This window comes from Gobius niger (assembly GCF_951799975.1).
Source record: "Gobius niger genome assembly, chromosome: 19".
In the NCBI taxonomy this organism is placed as follows: domain Eukaryota; kingdom Metazoa; phylum Chordata; class Actinopteri; order Gobiiformes; family Gobiidae; genus Gobius; species Gobius niger.
This window is the reverse complement of record NC_136870.1, coordinates 6,072,581-6,094,946: the sequence shown is the minus strand read 5'-3', so window position 1 is coordinate 6,094,946 and position 22,366 is coordinate 6,072,581. Positions and strand designations below refer to the sequence as shown.

Here is a 22,366-nt window from a genome sequence, read left to right as displayed (position 1 = left end):
TTCTTTAGTGTAAATACAATAATCCACATAGAGCTGACTTTATTACAGACTGCGCTCTCTAAACCAGAGTCTGAGCTGGATTTAACCAGAGCTTAATATTGTTTAGCGTCTGCAGCGTCTGCAGTGTTTACAACATACAGGCTAATGTTGCTAACTCGCAGCTAGCAGTTTTGGCCATTCTGACGCCGTTTTAAGCCCAGGGGTTTATTCATCTGAAAAACTAACCCAGCGACTAAAAAGTCCTCAGAAAATCCAAAATAAAGACATACAGCATGTTTATATTGAGGAAAATTAGCTGCAGCAAAACAATGAAAACGCTGTAGCTACTCGCTAAGTTACTACAAACACACAAGAAAAAGTAAAGACGAAAAGAGACCATAACATCTCAATACTATTGTCAAATAAAAACACATAAATGAATAAAGCACAGGCATTGAGGAGCTTACAAAATACAGCTCTGAGAAACATATTTATACTGTTACTACAGGTTTAAATAATTTGATCAAATAAATATGTGAATGTGCATGAACACGTCAAGAAGTATTGTCAAGTATTAGATATTTACATATGTATATATATATATATATATATATATATATATATGTGTTGCCTGAAGACAACATCATGCAGATGTAGCACTTTTGTCGGGAGAATATAATGCTGGGCATGTGCTGGAACGGAACATTTTCACCACACTCATGTTTTTGCATTTCTACTATTTTGTTCTGTTGACCCAAAAAGTGGACTGAAATATTTCCCCTGATATTAAAAGTCAGCCATAGAGGGTTAAATTACCACAAGCAAACAGGAAAAGCCACAGGCAAATAAAGTAAAAATGCCCAATGGTATAAAGCAGGGGTAGGCACCGTCAGGCCCGGGGGCTAAATCCGGCCCTCCAGCACAGCACCTCTGGCCCTCAAGATGATTTTGAGAAACATTATTACATAAATCAGAGAGTACTTTTAACACTATTAGAGTTAATTGGGAGAAAAAAGGGTAGAAATACTGTCAATACACCCAATTAGGTCATATATTATGCACAACACTGGTGTTTGAAAGAAGTGCACTGGAAAAAGAATAATCGTTTAAAATCTACTTGAGTTATCAGATTAAATCTAAGGTTTGAGTAGATTTGGTCTGGTCTTAGACGAGATAAAACCTCTAGTAGTAGTTTTTCCATCCATTGGCGCTAGCATCTGTATCTTGGATTAGTTCAGACTCAAATTCAACATATAGAAGAACTTTAATTCAAGCAATTTTAAGTCATTTATCTCATTAAGATGGTCATTTTTCCAGTGCTTTACTTTGGGTTAATAATCAGCGGCTTCGGCCCTCAGTCTTTATAATAAAGAAAATCGGCCCTCCACCAAGAAAACTTGCCTACCCCTGGTATAAAAGTTATTCATAATACTGTACTTTTGATTCAGGTCAAGAATGTAGAGCAGTACAAAGTACTGACACCTGCTCCAAAATGTAGAGAAGTACAAGTAAAAAGTATTAAAATGTGCCGTTTTTACTTTACTTTTTACCTTGTTACTTGTCATCACTGATTAAGTCCTACCTTAAACTCTTGAGTGATTTTACATCTGTGCACCATCAGCTCTGCAGTAGCAGTACATTCTTTCTGGAAAAAAGACAGTGTGATGTAAGAATGATCCTAAAGTTACTCACCCACACACTCTGACAGTCCCACTCCGTCTCCACCGTCTCCACCGTCTCACAGAGAAGTTTACTGCAAAACACCGGCTGAGAGGTGGAGAAAACATGAACTCTGGGTGACTCTGAAGTCTCACTGTGGAGGCTGCTTTCAACATGCACATGCTGTAGAGACGAGGAGATGATGTGAGGAGACGAGCTGCAGAAAGCCCACTCATCCAGGTGAGGATGGCACAGTGGTTAGTGCCTCCGCTTCACAGCAAAAAGGTCCTGGGTTCGATTCCCACCTGGACGGGGCCTTTCTGTGTGGAGTTTGCATGTTCTCCCCGTGTCTGCGTAGGTTTCCCCTACCACTAAAACATGTACAATAGGTCCCCCTCTTTTACAGACTGTTTTTGATGAATCTCGTTTGCTTGGGCATCATTTACTTTTTTGTAAATGTAATGTCAAAGGAACCCTGACCTCAACCCTATTGAGAACCTTTGGAGCTTCAAGCAAAAGTTCTACAGGTGCTCGTCACATAATGGAGGAGGCGGGACCACATTACACCGGTTTTAGAATCGCTGCATTGGCCCCGTGTGTTTCAGGATCGATTTTAAAGTTCTTTTAATGGCTTTTAAATGTCTTAATGGTCTTGGTCCTTCTTATCTTTCAGAACTGCTTTTACCTTATGAACCTTTCACGGCCCCTTCGCTCCTCCTCAGGGGTCTCCTAGTCATTCCTAAAGTCAACAAAAAGACTCATGGTGAGGCGTCTTTCCAATATTGCGGCCCTCGCCTCTGGAACCACCTGAGGAGGAGCTCAGGGCTGAGGAGGAGCTCAGACCTGAGGAGGAGCTCAGGGCTGAGGAGGAGCTCAGGGCTGAGGAGGAGCTCAGACCTGAGGAGGAGCTCAGACCTGAGGAGGAGCTCAGACCTGAGGAGGAGCTCAGACCTGAGGAGGAGCTCAGACCTGAGGAGGAGCTCAGGGCTGAGGAGGAGCTCAGGGCTGAGGAGGAGCTCAGACCTGAGGAGGAGCTCAGACCTGAGGAGGAGCTCAGACCTGAGGAGGAGCTCAGGGCTGAGGAGGAGCTCAGACCTGAGGAGGAGCTCAGACCTGAGGAGGAGCTCAGGGCTGAGGAGGAGCTCAGGGCTGAGGAGGAGCTCAGACCTGAGGAGGAGCTCAGACCTGAGGAGGAGCTCAGACCTGAGGAGGAGCTCAGGGCTGAGGAGGAGCTCAGGGCTGAGGAGGAGCTCAGACCTGAGGAGGAGCTCAGGGCTGAGGAGGAGCTCAGGGCTGAGGAGGAGCTCAGGGCTGAGGAGGAGCTCAGACCTGAGGAGGAGCTCAGGGCTGAGGAGGAGCTCAGGGCTGAGGAGGAGCTCAGACCTGAGGAGGAGCTCAGGGCTGAGGAGGAGCTCAGGGCTGAGGAGGAGCTCAGGGCTGAGGAGGAGCTCAGGGCTGAGGAGGAGCTCAGGGCTGAGGAGGAGCTCAGGGCTGCAGAGAACGTTCATGTTTTCAAGAGCAGCTCAAGACCCACCTTTTTAGCTTAGCTTTTAACTGACTAATGTATTTATAATCCTAATATATAAAATACATATATGGGAGGTTGTGCCAGGCGTATTGTTTTAAATGTTGTAATCTGTAAAGCACTTTGTGATACCTTTCGGTATGAAAAGCGCTTTGTAAATAAAGTTTAATTGATTGATTGATAATTAGAATAACATAACAAGTGCATTTACTTCTGTCAGTCAACTTAAAATGTGAAACTAATATATGATATAGACTCATTACATACAAAGAGGCATATGCCTTTGTTTTAATTTTCCATTTTCATAATATTCTAATTTTAAATTTGCGGTTTTACTGTGAGCCATAATAAACATATGTCACTTTACATGTAATGAGTCTATCATATATTAGTTTCGCAGTTTGAGTTGAATAGCAGAAGTAAATGCACTTGTTCATGATATTCTAATTATATGAGGAGCACCTGTGTGAGGGTGGGAGGCAGTTCACATCCAAACAGCAGCTCTGGGAGGCTATTCTGATATCCTGCAAAGAAATCCAAGCAGAAACTCTCATTCAAATGATCCTCTAACAGTTAAAGACTTGAAAATTGAGTGTCATTTGAGTTGACAATGAAGAAAATCTGAGAAATAATTTGTAACATACTTCAGGTACTGATTCTTTCATTTGATTCTGAAACGTGTGTTACTGGTACTAAAAGTTTCCATGCTATGCTAGCTCCATCAACAGACTGCTAGCTAGAGTTTGGATGTACCTTCCCCATTTAAAACCTTAATTACCGTCCCCCATAAGGAAACCTAATGTGCGTCCTTCTTGGGAGGCGCCATGGAGCGCGAGCAGATGGAGGCGCGCGCTGCTAGCCTCCCCGCGCCATGTGGGCTAGCGCGCTAACCACACACACTTGTTATTCTGGATGAAAGCACCACGGGGTCGCGGTCACGGCTCGTTTGTGAGTGCATTTGTCATGATAGCCACCTCAGAGGACCTCGATTAGGGACAACCTTGTTACAGGTGGGAGAGAGGGCTATATTTATGCAGCTAAGCGCTAAAAGGCTAATGGGCAAAGACAGACCAGTGGACAGTGAAAACGGAGGAGGAGGTGAGGCGGCCGGGCCGGGATTCAGGATGACACGCTTTGCTGTAGCGAAGAGGAAAGCTGATGGGAGAGGACGTTTGTGTGAAGCAGCAAAGTGGTGTTTCTGCAACGAAATATGGAGCTTAGATTAGTGATCTGTGAAGTGAGGACTTTTGGCAATAATGGGTGAAAAAGTGGAGGAAAAGCGAGTCTCGGTTTAGCCCAAAGAATGATGAAAGCTGTATCAATGGATTTCTTCTTCCACAATGGAACATGGACATATTCCTGGATGTCAATGCCAGGGAGCATGAGACATCATTTTCACACATGGATTGGCCAGATCTTAACCCTATTGAGAATCTTTGGGATGTGCTGGAGAATGCTCTGCTCATTAGTCACATTCTCTCACCATCAATACAAGATCTTCATGAAAACTGAGTGCTACACTGGATCTTTGGACATCAAACAAGGCTTATATTAAATCTTTTTTTTTGGCCAGTATTTAGCTTACAGTCATTGCATTTTGTTCATTTATAAATAAAATCACTGGCATCCCTAACTATAGGGTCCCGCTGCCCAGGTTGAGCACCTCTGTATAGTCTACACCACATGTGTCAAGGTCCAATGTGGCCCTTTGAGGAGGATGAATTCCTGAGCATGTCAAAAAAAAAGTAAGTCTCTAGCCCAGGGGTGCCCAAAGTGGGGCCCGACACAATTCTGTTGGCCCGCCAGAGAGTGACCTAACTTTGCGCTGTGGTTAATACTAACACTCTTCCATTCATTCTCAATGGTAAATATGAGTGCAGTACACTTTTTGACCAGGAGCGTCAAATTGGGGGCGCTGTTTCACTCCTTTAAAGGAGTGAAACAGTGAAACAAGTTAAGGAAACAAGTTAAGGAAACACTGTTGTGGTGTCTTGGTATTTATCAATTCCAGAGCGTTGCAGCATCAACTTTCACAGTTAACCAACTTTCATTGCAAAGGTTGTTGATGTCAACAACAGTATATGTTAAAAATTGACTCATAAAATAATTGATGCTGAACAGACATATCAAAATAATCTAATGTGGCATTATCTTTGAGTGAACGAATGAGGTAAAGTTACTGTAGGTGCTGTAGATACAGGTGTTTTGGTTTTTTTTGCACTAAATTGTTCTACTAAAACTAGGCTTTTGCCATAGTTACAATTCGTTTTAATATATATCATGTTATGTGCATAGATAGAATCAAATGCAAATGAAGGCTATCGAAAAAATAAAAAGTAACTTTATAATTTGCAGTTATATGTGTTTTTCGTGCTTGACATCGCTTTGTTTGGCCCGCGACTCGCAGGCACTTTTTCATTTTGGCCCTCGGAGAGAAAAAGTTTGGGCACCCCTGCTCTAGCCCATTCCTGTACAGAGTTTGGGGTTTTTTAAAGAAATAACCAGTTTGCTCACTCCAGCCACAAGGGGGCAAATGGAAAAAAAAAAGACATTTGACATTTACAGGATGTCATAACAGCCTCCCAGAGCTGCTGTTTGGATGAAAACTGCCTCCCACCCTCATAGATGTTTTGCAGTCAGAAACTCCACATATCGATCAGCTCTCTCCTCATGATTCTGGCCCAAAACATGACTCCGCCCCCTCCTTTCTTACGTCACAGCCTTGTTGGGACATGGTGGCCATTCACCAACCATCCACTACTCCATCCATCTGACCATCCAGGGTCACACGGCCTCATCTGTTTGAAAAGGAGTCCTCATGTATTTCTGAGCCACTGCAGCCGTTTCTGCTTCAGCTTCAATGAACAGTTTAGGGGAGGCCGGATAGAAGGTTTATGCACAACTGCAGCCTGTGGAGGGTCCTACAGCTTGATGTTCTTGATGCTTTGTAGGAGCTGTTCTCTTAATCTGATGTGTTTGTCTGGCAGAAACCATCCTCATTGTGCCTTTATCTGCACAAACCCGAGTGTGTCTGAATCAGCCACAAATCTCTTATCAGTACGATGATTACGCTTAATCTTTCATGAAATATCGAAGGTTTTCATACCTAGACCAAGGCATTCAACTATTTCACGCTTTTCATCAGCAGAAAGACCCTTTTTCTTTCCCATATTGCTTGAAAATGATGATCTGCTTAATAATGTGAACCTGAAACCTGAACCTGAAAACTAATTATCCCAGGTCAGAGATTAATGTCAGTGATTCAAAGAGTCCCGAGACACGATACCATCCAGGAGTTTAATTTAGCATTAGCAGGTTAGCCCTGCTTGATTTTGGTTGGTCCAGTGGAGACCTATTACCCCACAAATATTAAGCAGCATTTGTCTCTTCGTTGTGCTTATTTTGCCTGCTTGTTTTTTAATCAGCACATAAATTTAGAAATCAAACCAAAAGTTGTAATATAAAGTAGAATTGTTCATTTGGTCTTCCTCAGACTATACATTGTGCATCACTTCACAATACTGATAAAAGCTGCTTCACGGTCCTCGTGCCAACCTCAGCAAAACCAAATGCCAACTCAGAAAAAAAGTCTGAACACGCTATTGGGAACTGCTACGTGATTGGACGTGACTACATTAGCATTAGCCTCCTCTCAGTGGCTACCGTCCCGTACACAGATAACCGGATCAGGAGTGTCCAGCCTGTAAATAGCAGTCTCTACATACCTGCCTGATCAGGATCACTGGCTTTAGCACCAGTGTTAGCTAACAGCTAATGGCAAATCGACCTAACTTTCTAACATGACCTCAATCCTGCTGAAGATCCAAGGGCACCAGGTTACGACTATAGGTGCTCGGGAGTGGATCGCTGTGCTTCCTGTGACTTCTTATGTAACAGAGTTTCTGAAAACAACACCTGTTCATTCTGAAATCGCTCCCTGGGCCACTGTGTAACCCGGACCTTGTTTCAGGGTGAATGAAGTGAAGGCCTGTGGTTGTGGATGGTCCTCTCTCTCTGGTCTGATGGAAGCCCAGACAGAACATGTTTTTATGAACAAGTGCACAGCTGGGAAATGCTGCAAGAGCGCTGTAACTCACTCCGAGAAACGCCTGGAGAAAACATTCACTTTTCAACAACTCTTCACCGAGTCTTCAAAGTCCAGCTAACTTTGAACATAATAATAAAGGTTATAGCTACGCGGAGATGTAGTCCTCACTCTGCTTTTCCATATACCAATCTGTTATTAAAGTGCATATGAATGTTTTAGTAGAATTAGGTTAACTCTGTACGAACATTTCACTTTTTTTACTTTTTGTTGCTGTTTGACATTCCTGCTATGTTTGTTATTTCACTCCCTGTGTGCACAGGAGGCATAGGGAGATGGAGAATTTCTATAACTGTTGTCATACAACTATTATGTATTTATTTATTGATGTTTTTTTGGTCGGGACAGCGCATGGTAATGAACACACATGGGACTCATGCATGTAAACATACCACACCAGATCGTGGCCTTGGGCTACTTTCCATCAGTTGTGCCTCACTCGCACTCTTAAACACACTCTCACTTTAATGTGTTGCCAGTCTAATGTTAGTGCCCAACGGTATGTTGCTTTCATGTATGTGTACCTACTTAATGTATATGCATGTATGTATATATGTGTGTGTGTATATATGTGCGTTTGTCCATAATATGTATGTATAATGATAATAATGATTATTACTATGCTTTAGTAATGATCATTGAAATTATAACCAAGTGTATAATGACGATAATAATAATAGTGATAATGAAGATGATAATAATGATAGTAATCATGATATTAATATGTAATAATGATAATAATGATAATAATAATAATAATAATAATAATAATAATAATAATAATAATTTGCATGACCATTGCTGTCAAAGCATAAACAACTCTTCCACCATCTCATTCATCGCCAGAAACACTTATCTTCATGATTCATTCATTACTATATTTTCAGTCTGTCTGATTTCACCCCCCCCCCCGCCCCCCCGCCCCTCCCCACACTCCTTCTGTTGTTTTACCATCTCTCTCTCTCCCTATCATTATTCACTTATATCTTATGTGCCCACTATCTCATTTATTTGACGATGCTCGTTTCTGTATTTACTACAATTTACTTAAAGTACTTATTCATCTATGTATCCCTGTACTTGTTTCCCCTTAACGTTCCTTTACAACTGTCGTGTCCCACCATAGTGCCTCACATGAGCTAACCCACGAGCCACCTAGCTGCCCATACTGTAAGAACTACATGACCGAGGACTCCCACATGCATGCAGAAGCACACAACACACACCGCCTCCACACACGTCTGGTCATATATATGTATGTGAACGTAGATAAATAAAAACACACTCTCACTCATTATATTGTACATGTTTTTAGACACCGAAAGGGATCAAACCCGGGACCTTCAGTTCTTTGAAGCACAAGCGCTAACCCTATACATCCCTACAAAGGCTCCAAACTGCACAGTAAATGTGTTCATGTTTCATTCATTTCAAAAGCCTTAGAACTCCTACTCCAGAACAGTAGGTGGCGATATGCAAACGTACGCTCAATGTGTTTTGGTACAGAGGGTGAATTCGTGCAACATTTTTGTGTTTTTTAAGTGGCAAAGGTAAATTTCGCTAGACTTTTCTAAACTGATTAGAATTTCATACTTTGATGTACTTTCTGTGGGAAATACTTGAGACTGAGATGTTTACAATCTGCAGGGAGCTGTTAATCTGATAGTACGGCTAATCTAATCGTTTAAATAGAGAGCTAATCTTGTTGCTTGGTCGATGCGGCTCGTTCGGGCCAAACTCGTGGCGTAACGCGCTCGGCTAATCACATTCAGAGGAAAGACCTTGTTATAATTGCTCGCTTCTCCAAAGTTTTGATTACTTTCACTTCCCAAATGATGCTCAGAAGGCTTTTTCAGCCTCTAACTGTGTTACTGGTCCTCATCACAAACAGACCCCAGTTTGATTTTTGTTTTCCCTCCACGTGTAATCCACGACCAGTAGGCAATAGTTACATTTTGAGGGAAATCTGTGGAAAAAAAGAATAGAATTTTACTTTCAGGATCAGTGGCGTTTCAAGAAAACTCTGAGCTGCCAGAGGGTCGAGAACATTTTGACTGAGCTTTCTCGTTCAAACGTGATACCAAGACTTAGAACCTGATGCTAACCTGTTCTAATGTTAAAATCATTACCTCAGATAACATAATACAATATATTGAACAACAAAAATGTAGACATATGATCACATTTGTTGAGGCATCATGAGACACAAAACTAAAACAATGAAAAAGGAATAAACACACTTTTCAGAAATACATCTTAAAGGTAAATAATAATGCATACTTTTACCATTTCAAAGCTCAAATTTATACGTAAGATTAGCAAATATTCCATCAAACAGAGGAACAAGGGGAAATTCTGACACTTTAAATTGGATGCCAAAGCCTTTGAGCAAAAAATGTTTGAAAAATGATGGCCCAATATATATTCAGCTGCGGATTTTATTCCATGTTCAAAGAGCCCATGGAGGAGTAATACTTTAACAATGTCATGTTCTCCAAAGTCAGACTTAATTCCACTTCCAAGGCCTTTTTACTGCCGCGCAGGAGCCTTGTTAGGGCCCGACAGGTGCAAGAAATAAAGTGCAAATGTTACTAATATTGAAACAATTAATGAGGTAACTTACCTTCCCATAACCTTTGTCATGCTTAACTCAAGTACAATTATGTAGAACATTGTTTCATTAATGGCCGCACTTATTGTAAAAAAATATTTACTAAGCAACGTCTTGTGCAAAGAGTGCGTGCCCCGTGGCATTATGGGAAAAGGTCATGTTTTTAGCATTTGGCCAACGCTCTTTAGAAGTCGTTCCAACAACTTTGCATTAAGTTTCTGTATTTGAGCACCAGAAATGTTCCTTAAAGGGGCTGGATGCAAGTTCGCCATTTTATGCTCACTACTGCCACCTCAGGTCATACGTGTAACTGCAGCTTCTATATTAAAGGGATATTTCAGGATTTTTGACATAGGGCCTCATTTCCTTGTCATCCAGAGTGTTGCTTATACGTGGAGATATTTTTTGTAATTCCTGCAGTTCTTATATTCTTATAGTTTCGTGGCGCTAGGCTAATGCTAGGCTAGCACATTTCTATGGTATCAGCTAGCCTGCATTAAAAACAGTCTGACCCGCTCCACAGAGCACCTGAGGCAAATCACTTATAACGCCAGACTAACCATATAAATGTCTGTGTCTATAGAATAATTATTGGAATATAACTGACCTGCATCACATCAACGATCGCATTTTGAGGGACTATTTTCTAGCAGATCACTCCGCCGCTGCGGAGCTTATACAACCACGAAGCTGATGCTGCTCAAATATAAGGTCTTTTAAATGCAAAATGGTTAAAATTATTCTATCGACACAGACATTTATATGGTTAGTCTGGCGTTATAAGTGATTTGCCTCAGGTGCTCTGTGGAGCGGGTCACACTGTTTTTAATGCAGGCTAGCTGATACCATAGAAATGCGCTAGCCTTGCATTAGCCTAGCGCCACGAAACTCTTCAAATATAAGAACTGCATGAATTACAAAAAAAATATCTCCAGGTATCAGCAACACTCTGTATAACTAGGAAATGAGGCCCTATGTCAAAAATCCTGAAATATCCCTTTAAGCTCGTGCATGACGGCACTTAGACCCGAAGTAACATGTTGAGTGACAGTGCAGGATTTTAGAGGCAGTTGTGGTGAACAGGTCTGAGCTCATTCTACACACATTGCTAGAGCATGTAGGGGGGAGTAAAAAACCTATTTTTAACATTTTTAAACTCTGTATAGTCCCTTTAAGTTCATGTTATGATTTGTGAGATTTGCACAGTGAAAAGAGTGGAACTGACCCTGCTTCGTGATGAAAGGCTGCAATATGATGCCTTCACTGGCGCGCTCTGTTGTGGGATATTTTGGCGCAGGGCCCCGTGTTTTTCGCCTCTGACTGTGTCCTGCCACCTGTCCACCGGCCCACACACCAGAGCGCCAATCTGGGTCAAATCTGGAGGGAGCGACATGGGGGTGACTCTAATCATCATGTGTTATCTCAGGCTGAAAAAACAACAGGAACATTAGGTCAATAAAGTGTATCGAGCCTTTTCACCGAGATGTTAGTCCACTGTTCCCTCGTGCTTTATCAGGTGACTTTTTACCCGAAAACCAGGACTAAACCAAGACTCATCTGGGTCTAAACCAGTTCTAAACCAGGTCTGAGCCATTTTCATTGCGTTGACACTGGGGAAAAAATATGTACCTTTTGGTCTGTTAAAATGCACCGAAATACCAACCATTAAAATAAAGTAAATCTCTGTGGGAGAACCACCATACCCCCCCTTTTAAATGTGTCCCCCCCACACAGTAGCAAAGGTTCTTCCAAGAGGGCCACAGAGCTCAAATTGGGGTCATTATGTTAAACCGTTTTGTTTTTTGCAAATTTGTCATTTTCTTTTAAATAGTACTTTGTTTAAGAACTTACTTCTGCATGTTTAATTAAAAAAAAAGAAAATCATTCATTTATTCTTTCATTGTGGAGAGAGAGAAATCCAACAGACAGAAGTACAGTATAAGTACAGATGTTGTTAAGGCGCTTTATAAATAAATAAATAAATACATTTTGATTGATTATATGAGTATATTGGGGGCGCCTGAAAAAACTAGCCCCGGGCCCCATTTTACTTAAATCCGGCCCTGGCTATAGGCTTTTAGATGGTAAAAGTGATGTTTTGGCTATATTTAGGTCACATGATTGCTTATGGTATTTGTGAAGTAAATGTTACTGCTCATGCTGTACATAATGTGTCGTAACTCTGCTAACAGTGGAACCATTGTATTCTGAGATAGATATTACGTAAACCTAGGCTACATTAACATAGAAGTGTTAGAAGTGTTGTGGTCAGAGTGCAGCAGGTTTGTGTAACTGTTTACATGTGCTGTTTTTGATACAGCACTGCCTCCTGGTGGCCATAAACATCCACGTCACATGACCCCTCACATCGAAGAACTACAAACGATTCATGAGGCTTTTAGTCTATGCAGCTGGTGTCCCACAGAGCAGACGTCTAGGTTTACCTCACAAATTAGGACGAAATGTTTTAGTCGACGAAATAAACACTGTATGAAATATTCCAATCTTATTATTGTCTGTTAAACCTGAAAACAAAACAAACAATCAAATCAGCCGTACAGTTCACGTTGTCCTTGGGCAAGACACTTCAGCCACCAGGGCAGTGTGAATGTAGTGTGAGCGCACTGGTCAGAGAAGCTGTAGACCAAGGAGAGAGTGTGGAGTGAAGGAATATCACAATGTAGATCAGAACAATGACAAAATATCTGTCTTTACATAATACTTTATAGACAACTTGTTACACTTCTTCAAAACCCTGAGGAATGTGCGTGTGTGTAGTTTGTGCGGTTCTGCTCTGATCTGAACCACCGTCATGTCTGTTTCAAACTCCCTGTGCTACAGTATTGTGTTATTACGAGCTGTGGGTTAGACTCCCTGTTGTGTAAACCTGATTCAGCAGGATAGACCTCAGCACACGTGTTAAGTGCTTCCCACAACAAAGCGGCCCCGACAGGAGGCGGCAGGGGCCCGGGGGCCAGTATATGTACCGCTTACTAAACACAGTAGAGCTTACTGTAAACTCGAGCCAGACTCTGTCCTGTATTCCACGAAACGGAACCTTTCTTCTTGGTGTAGAGTCAAATTAGTTTTGCCCCACAAGAGTTGTGAAATCAGCACTTTGTGGAAAAAAGAAACGCTGCATGATTTTATGATTGTGAACTAGTCCAGATGTTATTCCTCTGTGATCAAACACACTTTGACACACAGTATTTTTTCATCAGACAGAACATTTATGAGAAAGCAGATTCCTGATTGTAGATTAACAGTGCCACCTAGTGTTTAAAGAGTGTCTTATCTCATTTCAGAGCACCTTCTTTGGAACTATCGGGGTTTTCTATGTCGTTTATGTGTTCATGTAAAGTTAGGACTTGGTACAGTTAAACAAAAAATCCGATACCGATACTGAATGATACTTTTATCGATACCAAGAAACTTCCTTCAACTACAAAAAGGGCAGAAAAAAACCCTCCCCTTCCCATTTTACCCTTTTTTTCCTCAATTCTGTCACTTTTCATCCTGAATCATCCCAGGTTAGCACAAAGAATGAGTTCACACATCTGACACGTTTGGCTGGTTGATAGTGCATAGTTTAGTAAATGTACAAATTTCAACAAACAAAAACGTCTCATTTTCCATTCCCCCCCCCCCCCCACACACACACACACACACACACACACACATACACACACACACACACACACACACACAGCATGATGAGATTTTCATTGTACAAAGATACATTCGGAATCGCCGAGGCTCAATCACTGAAATAAATACTGAAAGGGCTAAAAGCTCTCCCCTCACGCGCTCACGCACTCACGCACTCACGCTTATGGACACGACTCTCCCGACACTTCCACGCAAAATGGCCGCCGACATTAAAAAGCAAAAAAACCGAAACGTTACAAATTAAAAAGAAAGAACTCCGTAATACGATGGCAAACCAGATCATTTGACGGTGACGTGGATGTTCTCTGATAGTCCGTTCTCTCCACGTCCAAAAATAACAACTCTCCCGCCATTTCCACGTAAGAAATTCTACTAAAATAGACGTGTCTATCTACATTACAAAAACTACAGAGGCAGACGAACAGTTCATCAATTTAGAACTTATTTCAATCCTTTGGTATCAAAACCAGACATTTCGAGAGAAAATAAATAGCCACTTTTGACATTTCTGAATGTTGACACCTAAGGCAGCGGTCCGTACAAACAGTAATACTGAAATACTTGTTTCAAAAGTGAAAAAGCAAATCGACTTTGAATGAAGAGAGAATCTGCAAATGCTTCGACATTCACAAAACAAAAATGGACTTTTCTTGGCCACGTTTTTAGCAACTTACCGGTAGTTTTCCTAATGAGTTCCTGAATTTAAAATGCTCTATTTCATATATGTATAAATATTTTTTTCTCGTAAAGATTGTATTTGTACATCACAGCAAAAAAAAAAAAGGATCTTGCGCATCAACGTATTTGACTTGTAATAACCTAAAGACTTAAAGACAGCCATTCCCAAAGCCCGGAGCGTTTCGGCCCCTGATCCTTTTCAAAGGCCCCACAGTGACAATCATTCACGCTATTGAAGAGAATCCAATATGTTTCACCACACGCATGTTTCCAATCACGCCACGTGGAGCTGAGGCCGCCATTTTGAAGTGGAATCATGCTGCACTACAACATAGAAACATATGGACAGGAGCATTTTGTATGTGATCGGAATCAGACTTGAGCAACCTTTTGAAGAAACTTTACTTCTGAGAGTAGTTTTTCATCATACGTTACTTTTTACTTCCACTAAATTTATAATGATGTATCTGTACTTGAGTAATAATAATTGTTACTTTTTCCACTGTGATTAATCTTTACTCAGCAAAAGCTTCATTTTGATCGATAAAGTAAATGTAGATTGTCTAGTGGACCTTGTTCTTTTGAAAGATTTGTTTTTTCTGTATTTTTATGCCATTTTCTGGGAATTTTCATCGAATTAAAAAAACATTTGCTTCAATTTAATAAAGTTTTCGAGCATTTCTGTGAGCGTGACCCTGAGATGCACTTGCAAACGCATCCCTGTGGAGATGCTCAATATACGTTACAAAAGTTGATCCAAATTCATTCCTAACATTTTAATTTAGTGGCTTACTTTTTTAAAATTTGTTTGTTATAAAAAGAAAAGAAATAATATTGGGTATAGGGCCTTTAAGCATCAGCTCTGCTCATCTGAATCAGGTGCTCACAGTGGAGATGCCTAGTTTTATAAGATATACAATAGCCAGCGCTCTCCAAGATGGCGGCCATAGCAACAAAAGTCTGAAAGGCATGTATAAAATAACCGTTGCTGTGGGGAATATGCAGACTTGAAGTAGTAAATTTAAGTAATTTAATTTCAAATTCAAATCTCTTGTACGTGCTGCGTTGTCGGACTGCAGGGGGGGGAGGCCCCGGACCCCGCTTTGGGAACGACTGCGTATACCATGTTTTTGCATTTGTTTACATGTTTCAAACGTCAGATAATAAGTGTATATAAAAACAATGCTTTTTCTAACGTTAAATTAACAGAGGCTTTACAACATGCTGCGATTCGAGAGGGTGAAAGAGGAAAGTGAAGCTGAACGTGTTTACACTGCAAAGCTCTGAATTCAGAATCATGATTTGAGTAGTTTTGACGGGTGTCATGATTTGTGCTTTTGTGAAGTGAGCAAAAATTGCACTTAAGTCAAAAACAAGCTTGACATTGATTTTAAATAAGTGAAAATAGGCAAAAAAAACGATCATTGATTTCCTTAGAAAGAGTGTGTGAAAGCTCTCAGTCGTCCAGACATGTTCTACTGTAACTTAAGATTCCAAAAAGTAGCAAAAATGAGTCAATACTACTCAAAATGAAACAAATATTTGGAATTCAAGCCATTGTTTTCCTTGTTTTTTTTGTCTTTTACAGTGTGTGTGTGCAGCCATCTTGTTTGCGCCGCCGATGCTAACAAAAGTGCTAATGTACAGGAGTTTTGGAAAAGGCCGGTGGAGGTGAGGTCTTATTCGGCGTTCTGCAGCACTTGCCACACGATCAGGTGACTGCGCTCGGCTTTGGGCTGTAGCTTCACCGTAGGCTCCTCCCCCTCGCCTCCCTCGCCCTCCTCATCCCCTGGAGAGAGAGAGAGAGAGGTGTTATTTCAGTGCCGCTGTTGAAGTCGGCCTATTCCATGCTTCTCCTGTGCGTCCAAAATCAGCTTTTTAATATGATGCAGAAGTCGACTGATATTTGTGTATTTTATGTATCTGTTATTGGCCGATCTAATGCTGACAAATGATGACAAAATTGGGCAAAGTAATTGTGCAGTGTGTGCTTTACATTGAACCAGTACCACTAAATAACTCTAGTGACCCTGTTTCGCAGTGGCTTACCCATCCTGAAGTCGATGTAGCCCTCTCCTCCGCTCATCACTAGAGTGGACCTCCCCCCGTCCTGAGCCGGGTCTGGGGGCTTCTCTCCTGTGTCTGCGGCGCCTATCGAGGGAACGGCCTGACCTGAAACCACAAGGGCACACGGGATTAACAACACACATGCACACTCACTACCAGGCGGGGGTATTAGGATATTATCTTCATCACTATCTTACATCCAACGTCTGTTGGAAATGACCTCTGTTCCTTTAAATCAGGAACAACCGGTTTCTTTTCTTTTAGAACAAGAGGCTTGTATTTCAAATGCAGCCTCACACCACACACGCTGTTCAAATCTAAATTGAACACATTTTTATCAATCATTACACTAAGTCTGAATCTGCACATTTTCCGGGGAAGGGCGGGAGGTTTATTGACTGCCTGAAAGTTTAACTTTCATGGCTTAAAAATGGGAAAAATTGGAAAAAATCAAGACAAACTTCCAGCTCCGTGGATGGAGCCATTACCATATTAGCATAAGATGAAAATCATTCACAAATGTAAACAATTCATCAACCTTATTTTCGAAAAGTAACACATTAAACATTGTTTTTGTGCTGTTCTCTTTAAAATGTTAGATTTTATTTCATCAACTTTTGTATTTGACAGTTTTTTACTGTTTTAGTTTTTTATTTGAGGTCATTTGTAACTTGTCGCAGCTTATATGCGTTTTCTTACGACAGCAGCCCAGAAGGTAAAGTGGATCATCTATTGACTGAAAGGTTGCTGGTTTGAGTCCCTGCTTCCATAGGTGCATGATGTCGCTGTGTTCTTGAGCAAGGCACTTCACACACCTTACCTATGTATGAGTGTGTGCATGAGTGAGTGAGTGGTGGATGGTGGTGGCTCTATCCCAGAGCAGCTGTGGCTACAGTAGTATTAGTAAAAAGAACTGCCGTTATCCTTTTGGTTTGGACCCAGCGGGTCCCGAACCCCACTTTGGGAACCACTGTTTTCACCAGTGGTGGAAGAAATACTCACTTTGCTACAGGAGCAAAGAATATACTACAGCAAATCTACACCAGGAGCCATCACTGGATGTGTCATACGCACATTATTATAAGCGTAGGCGAATCTAAACTTGTTCAAATAGCCACATCCTGCACTTGTAGGAGCAGGGATTGGATCCGGCAACCTTCAGTCATAAGCTGAACCATTACTAACCATACTGTCTGAGATCAAACTAAACAAAAACAAACAAAACTCAGTCAAATACAAAAGCTGATGACAAACTCACAAAATAACAGGTCATCAAAATTTTAGAGAAAACTGCACTGAAACTTATGTGTAAGTTTTTCAAAATATAGTCAGATTGTGACATTACATACACAGTCATTACATTTGTGAAGGTTTTCATCAGGTCAATATCTGTTATTAAATGCTGAATCATATCAAGTATTTCTAACACGAAGTGGCCAAACCCAGTCCGGTCTTTACCTGGGACAGCAGTGAAGAATTTGACGGCGTCGCGGTGTCCATGGAAACACAGCTGGGCGTGGGCCATAGAACAGTAGGGCACAAAGGTCCCAGCATGCACTTTGTCTCCGCTCTCATCACCGTACACCCGCACCACGCCGCCCGGGCCCGACCCTGAGCTCTTGGACGACTTGCCGGCCGCTGAAAACACACACATCAGACTTTACTCGGGGCTTTGTGTCAGCTTTCAGACCCCACGGCCTCGGTATGAACTGAAATGTGTGACTCCTCCGTGTGACGTGTATCAGAGTGTGTGCTAGTCTGTTAATGAGGACATACATTAGAACATGGATAAAACAGTGAATTTTCCGTCTTTAGGGACTTGTGTGAGACTTTAAACTGGCTTCTTTTCCTTACTGTCGGTGAGGGGGATGGAGATGATGACGCCGTTGCCTGTGCCGATCCACAGCCGGCTGCAGGAGATGGTCAGGGCCGTGATTCTGACGAAGGAGAAGCCCAACTTCCCAGTACCTGCAACCGGAACACACATCATTCCATCACATCACTAACTGTGTTTTAGACTTGTTTTCTTTTTATGACTTTTCTTAGTTTCAGTTTAATGTAGAGAGAGAGGGCAGGTGGGCTTTCCTTTGTTTTGTTCGCATTTTTGTTTTGCTTAATTTAATAAAACAAAAGTATAACTGACTCTCTCTTGATACAATTATGTCAAATTGGAGTTATTTACTTGCATTCCTGAACAGTGAAGACCATAAAAACAATGGGAGGAAGAACTCAAGCGGTTGTAAATGTTATTTTTGTTATTTTTGTTTTCTAAGACATGTGATCCAATACATCTGTTAAGCATATATTAAAAAATCTCTCATCTTTCCCCATGACCTTTCTAAGTGAGGTCAAAGCTTTTACATTGAACAAGCCCATTTCGCAAAACCCCGCCCCCAAAATCGGTCCTAATCCAATCATACCTCATAGCAACCGTTGCTACCAAACATTCTCCAGATCTCCAGACATTGAAAGTAATGGAGTGGAAACATCCATCTTATCATTTGCCAAGAGTTTCATGAGCTGGATACCTTCACTTTTTTTCTCCAGTTTGGCTTTACCCTAATCAAAAAGCTTCTTGGGAAAAAAGCAACAAAACAGCCACAAAAAATGAGAAGAAAACAAGGAGGTAAACTCAACCAAAAAGTGACAAAAATTCAACAAAATGTGACAAAAACTCAACCAAAAAATTACAAAAATTCAACAAAAATGTGATCAAAATTGAAAAGAATAATAATAATAATAATAGTAATTTCAAATGAGGTGGTACACAGGCCTATATAATAGCCAAAGAGGACAGAATGCATTTGGTTTAGGCGGGCGTGGTGATTTGAGCTACTTTCGTAATAGGACAACGGGAAACGCGCTTTGACCGGTGTTGAAAAAAAAACTTCTGCGACTACACTTGTAAAACTGAAATTAAAGGGTGCCTTCGCCTGCTCTCTGACGGTCATTCGCAGAACCGTGGTTACAGAAGTAACTTGTTTCGCACAGGAGTTTTCCACCGCACACAAAGGTTCTTAAGCCGTCGCCTAAAGAACCTCTGTCTGCGATTGACACAGACCTAACATCTTGCTGACGTAGGGCTCGATGTCCACGTCCTGCAGGTGCTGGTGCGTGCGAGCGTGGAACAGGCGCAGCGTGGAGTCCAGGCGGATGGACACCCAGATGCCGTCCCCGTCCCAGGCCATGATGCGCACCTGGCTGTCCTTACGCGGGTGAGCGTCGAAACACTTCTGCCAACCACACACACACGGGGAAACGAGTGTAAACTACAGTTCTCACATGCTTTATCCAAATATGCATCAAGCTCCGCACCTCCATCTTCATGGCTTTGGGGTGCACCACGTAGATCTTGTTCCGGGAGCCGCACCAGACCCTGTCGTGGACCACGCTCATGCAGCGGATGGAGTGGTGCGGCCGGCTCAGCGTGATCAGGTGGTAGTTGGTCAGGTCCCACTGCCCGTCTGGAATCACAGGGGGACGTCGTGTTATCAGCACTTCTCCAAACACTTTTTACATGACTGAGAGTTCCACTGTGAAGCTGTAATCACTGTAATGCGATTTGAGTGCCTCATTTTCGGCTCATTTTTTCTTTCATTGCTTTTATTTGTCACTTTGTTTCCGTTCCTCTTTTGCTATCGGCACTGACCTGCTCCTCTGTGGAAGATGGCGATGGTCCCGTCAGACAGGCCCACCAGCACGCGCCCTTTCACGTGCCTGCACACACGGGACACAGACACATGGATGAAGGAGGAGATGGAGAGGCTGAGGAGGCGGACAGTGGGACAGTGGGACAGTGGGACGGTGGGACAGGGTCTATACTCACACTATGCCTAACACGGAGTCCTTGAGCTTGATAGAGTGCAGGCACTTCTTCCTCTGGGCCACTGAAGAATGGACGTACACACTGGAACACAACACAGTGGTCAGGGAAGCACCGCGCTCAGTGGAAATGGACGCTACAAATGTGTGCACATTTCATTTCTTAAGATTTGCAAACATTCCATCAGAGGAACAGAGGAATGAGGGGAATGCGTGTAAAAACTGCAGCGGAATATATTTGAGACCAAAATATTTGTATTTTGATCAAACTTATGCAGCAAAAGAGTCAAGCTATTCATTATTTGAAAGAAGTTTACACTTAATGCCAGCTGGAATTTAGAGCATTTCAATGGCACTTAAGGCCTTAATTCATTGCCTTAAAGGAGCGATACCTGATTTTACTTCTAGAAAAGGAATGAAATTTATTTAGTCCTCCTTTTGTATATTGTAAACTCAAACGTGTGTGGGGAAAACAGTGTGGATCAAATTATAAAACATTGCTATCAATATTATGAACTTTCAGACTATTTTTCTAGCATTTTTTGTGAAAGTGACCCTGAAAAGTGACCCTTGGGGGCCTTTAAGTGCTTTTTAATGCCCTGTGGAAACCCTGAAGATACAAGCCACTATTTCTAGCCAACTTCATGCAAACAAATCAATGGGCCGTGATGGGTGCAGATTTGAGTAGGGCTAAGTATCGTTAAGTGACACCAATATATTATGGAAAAACATTAGGTATTGAAAACAGTGGAAAAATATCTCGTAAGATACCAAGTTTTAATACCTGGTGGGTCCAGGGACAACACTGAAGTATCAGTAAGTTACTTGGTTGTTTCAGCTCAAACAAATGATAAAAATTAATTAACATTCTTGCCCAGTTACAATGAACACCGTAGTAGACTAGAAGTATTGGAAAAATATTGTTCAGGTGCTGGTATCGTTAAAGTACTGGCATCGAAAAGCCCGAGAATGAGTCCTGTGATGGTTTATTTGAGGGATGATTCTGTCTCTAACCAGAGATGTCAAGTACTTTATTTCTGATACTGATAATTGGATTTTAAAAAATTACTCCGCTAAAAGTACAGCTGCAACTAGTTTACTTAAGTATGAAAGTACTTCATCAAAAATGTTAAGTAAAAAGTAAACACCTTCTACAATGATTAAAAATATGATGTAATTCAAAATGGCAATACATTACCGCCTCTTCATTATATTTTAATCATTTTAAGCATGTTCTTTAGAGCTGATTTAAACTACAGTATTAGCATTTGTTGTTGTTTTTTCATGCCTTTGTGTCTGAAACAACGTGTTTATTTGTGCGGCAAAAACGAAATTGCACTCGAGCCGCGCAGTCGGACAGAAAACATTGATTGATTGATTGAACATGATTTAAAAAACAAACAAAACCAAAATGGAAGGAGTAGGCAGTACAGATACTTGTGTTTTAAAAGTAAAGAGAAAGCATAAAAAGTCACCAGGAAAATAGATACATGAGTCAAGTACAGATATCTGAAGTACAATAATGGAGTGCATGTGCTTAGTTACTTCCCACCTCTGTCTCTGATGCAACAAACCCCAGGAAACACAAATCAGAGCGCATCAGCAGTTGAAGAAGAAACAACCAAGTGAACCGGATGACTCAAAGCTGTGTGAATGAACTGAATACAAACTAGTGCAGGTGTTTGATGAGGAAACAAAGTCGGAACCGAAAGTCAGAGCCTGTTACCATCCGTTCTGTGCGCCGAGCCACATGGTGGGCTGCACGCTGCTCATCCTCTGGGCCTCCTCTCTGCTCAGGTCCTGCTCCTCCGCCTCCTGCTCCTCGCTGTCCTTCACGTCCCTGTGGTGCGACAGTCACGATAAGAGAAGGAATCGGCTTTGTTTATAACGTTACAGAGGCGTGAGCGTACCCGTGTGTGCCGTCTGCCCCCAGCGGGTCGGTGAAGATGTGCTCCGTGTACGCGCCCCTCACACTCTCCCTCCTGTCCCCGCCTGCCGTGGGGCTGCCCTCCGACGCCTCTGTCGCCTCCTCTGGCCTGGAGTCTAAATCACATGATTCATCACACAGATGTACAATCTCTTGGTCTTATGTACCAAACCTAAAGGCATTTTGGTTAGTAGGTCATATTCAGTCTTCTTTCCAATGTGAATGCTCCTGTGCGTGTTTAAATGTACTTTAAGAACTAAATCCTGAATGGCTGAATCACAAAAGCAGCCTCCGGTAGATAAAACCTACTGCGTGATCCAGAGG

The 22,366-nt window shown here is 41.9% G+C and overlaps 1 protein-coding gene across 2 annotated transcripts in view; it reads right to left on the bottom strand.

Annotated features, from left to right (window-relative positions):
- Positions 1 to 15,733: 15,733 nt before the first annotated feature.
- The window catches only part of spag9b (sperm associated antigen 9b), a 45,382-nt gene continuing 38,749 nt past the window's right edge, over positions 15,734 to 22,366 (bottom strand). For both annotated transcript variants that reach the window (XM_079577943.1, XM_079577944.1), the window contains 10 exons: positions 22,010 to 22,158; positions 21,842 to 21,945; positions 20,120 to 20,200; positions 19,943 to 20,010; positions 19,609 to 19,757; positions 19,355 to 19,526; positions 18,148 to 18,261; positions 17,752 to 17,931; positions 16,276 to 16,398; positions 15,734 to 16,015 (listed from right to left, as the gene is read on the bottom strand). In XM_079577943.1, the coding sequence (XP_079434069.1) occupies positions 15,906 to 16,015; positions 16,276 to 16,398; positions 17,752 to 17,931; positions 18,148 to 18,261; positions 19,355 to 19,526; positions 19,609 to 19,757; positions 19,943 to 20,010; positions 20,120 to 20,200; positions 21,842 to 21,945; positions 22,010 to 22,158 (1,250 nt within the window). In that variant the 3' untranslated portion in view covers positions 15,734 to 15,905. The remainder of the gene's footprint in view (positions 16,016 to 16,275; positions 16,399 to 17,751; positions 17,932 to 18,147; positions 18,262 to 19,354; positions 19,527 to 19,608; positions 19,758 to 19,942; positions 20,011 to 20,119; positions 20,201 to 21,841; positions 21,946 to 22,009; positions 22,159 to 22,366) is intronic.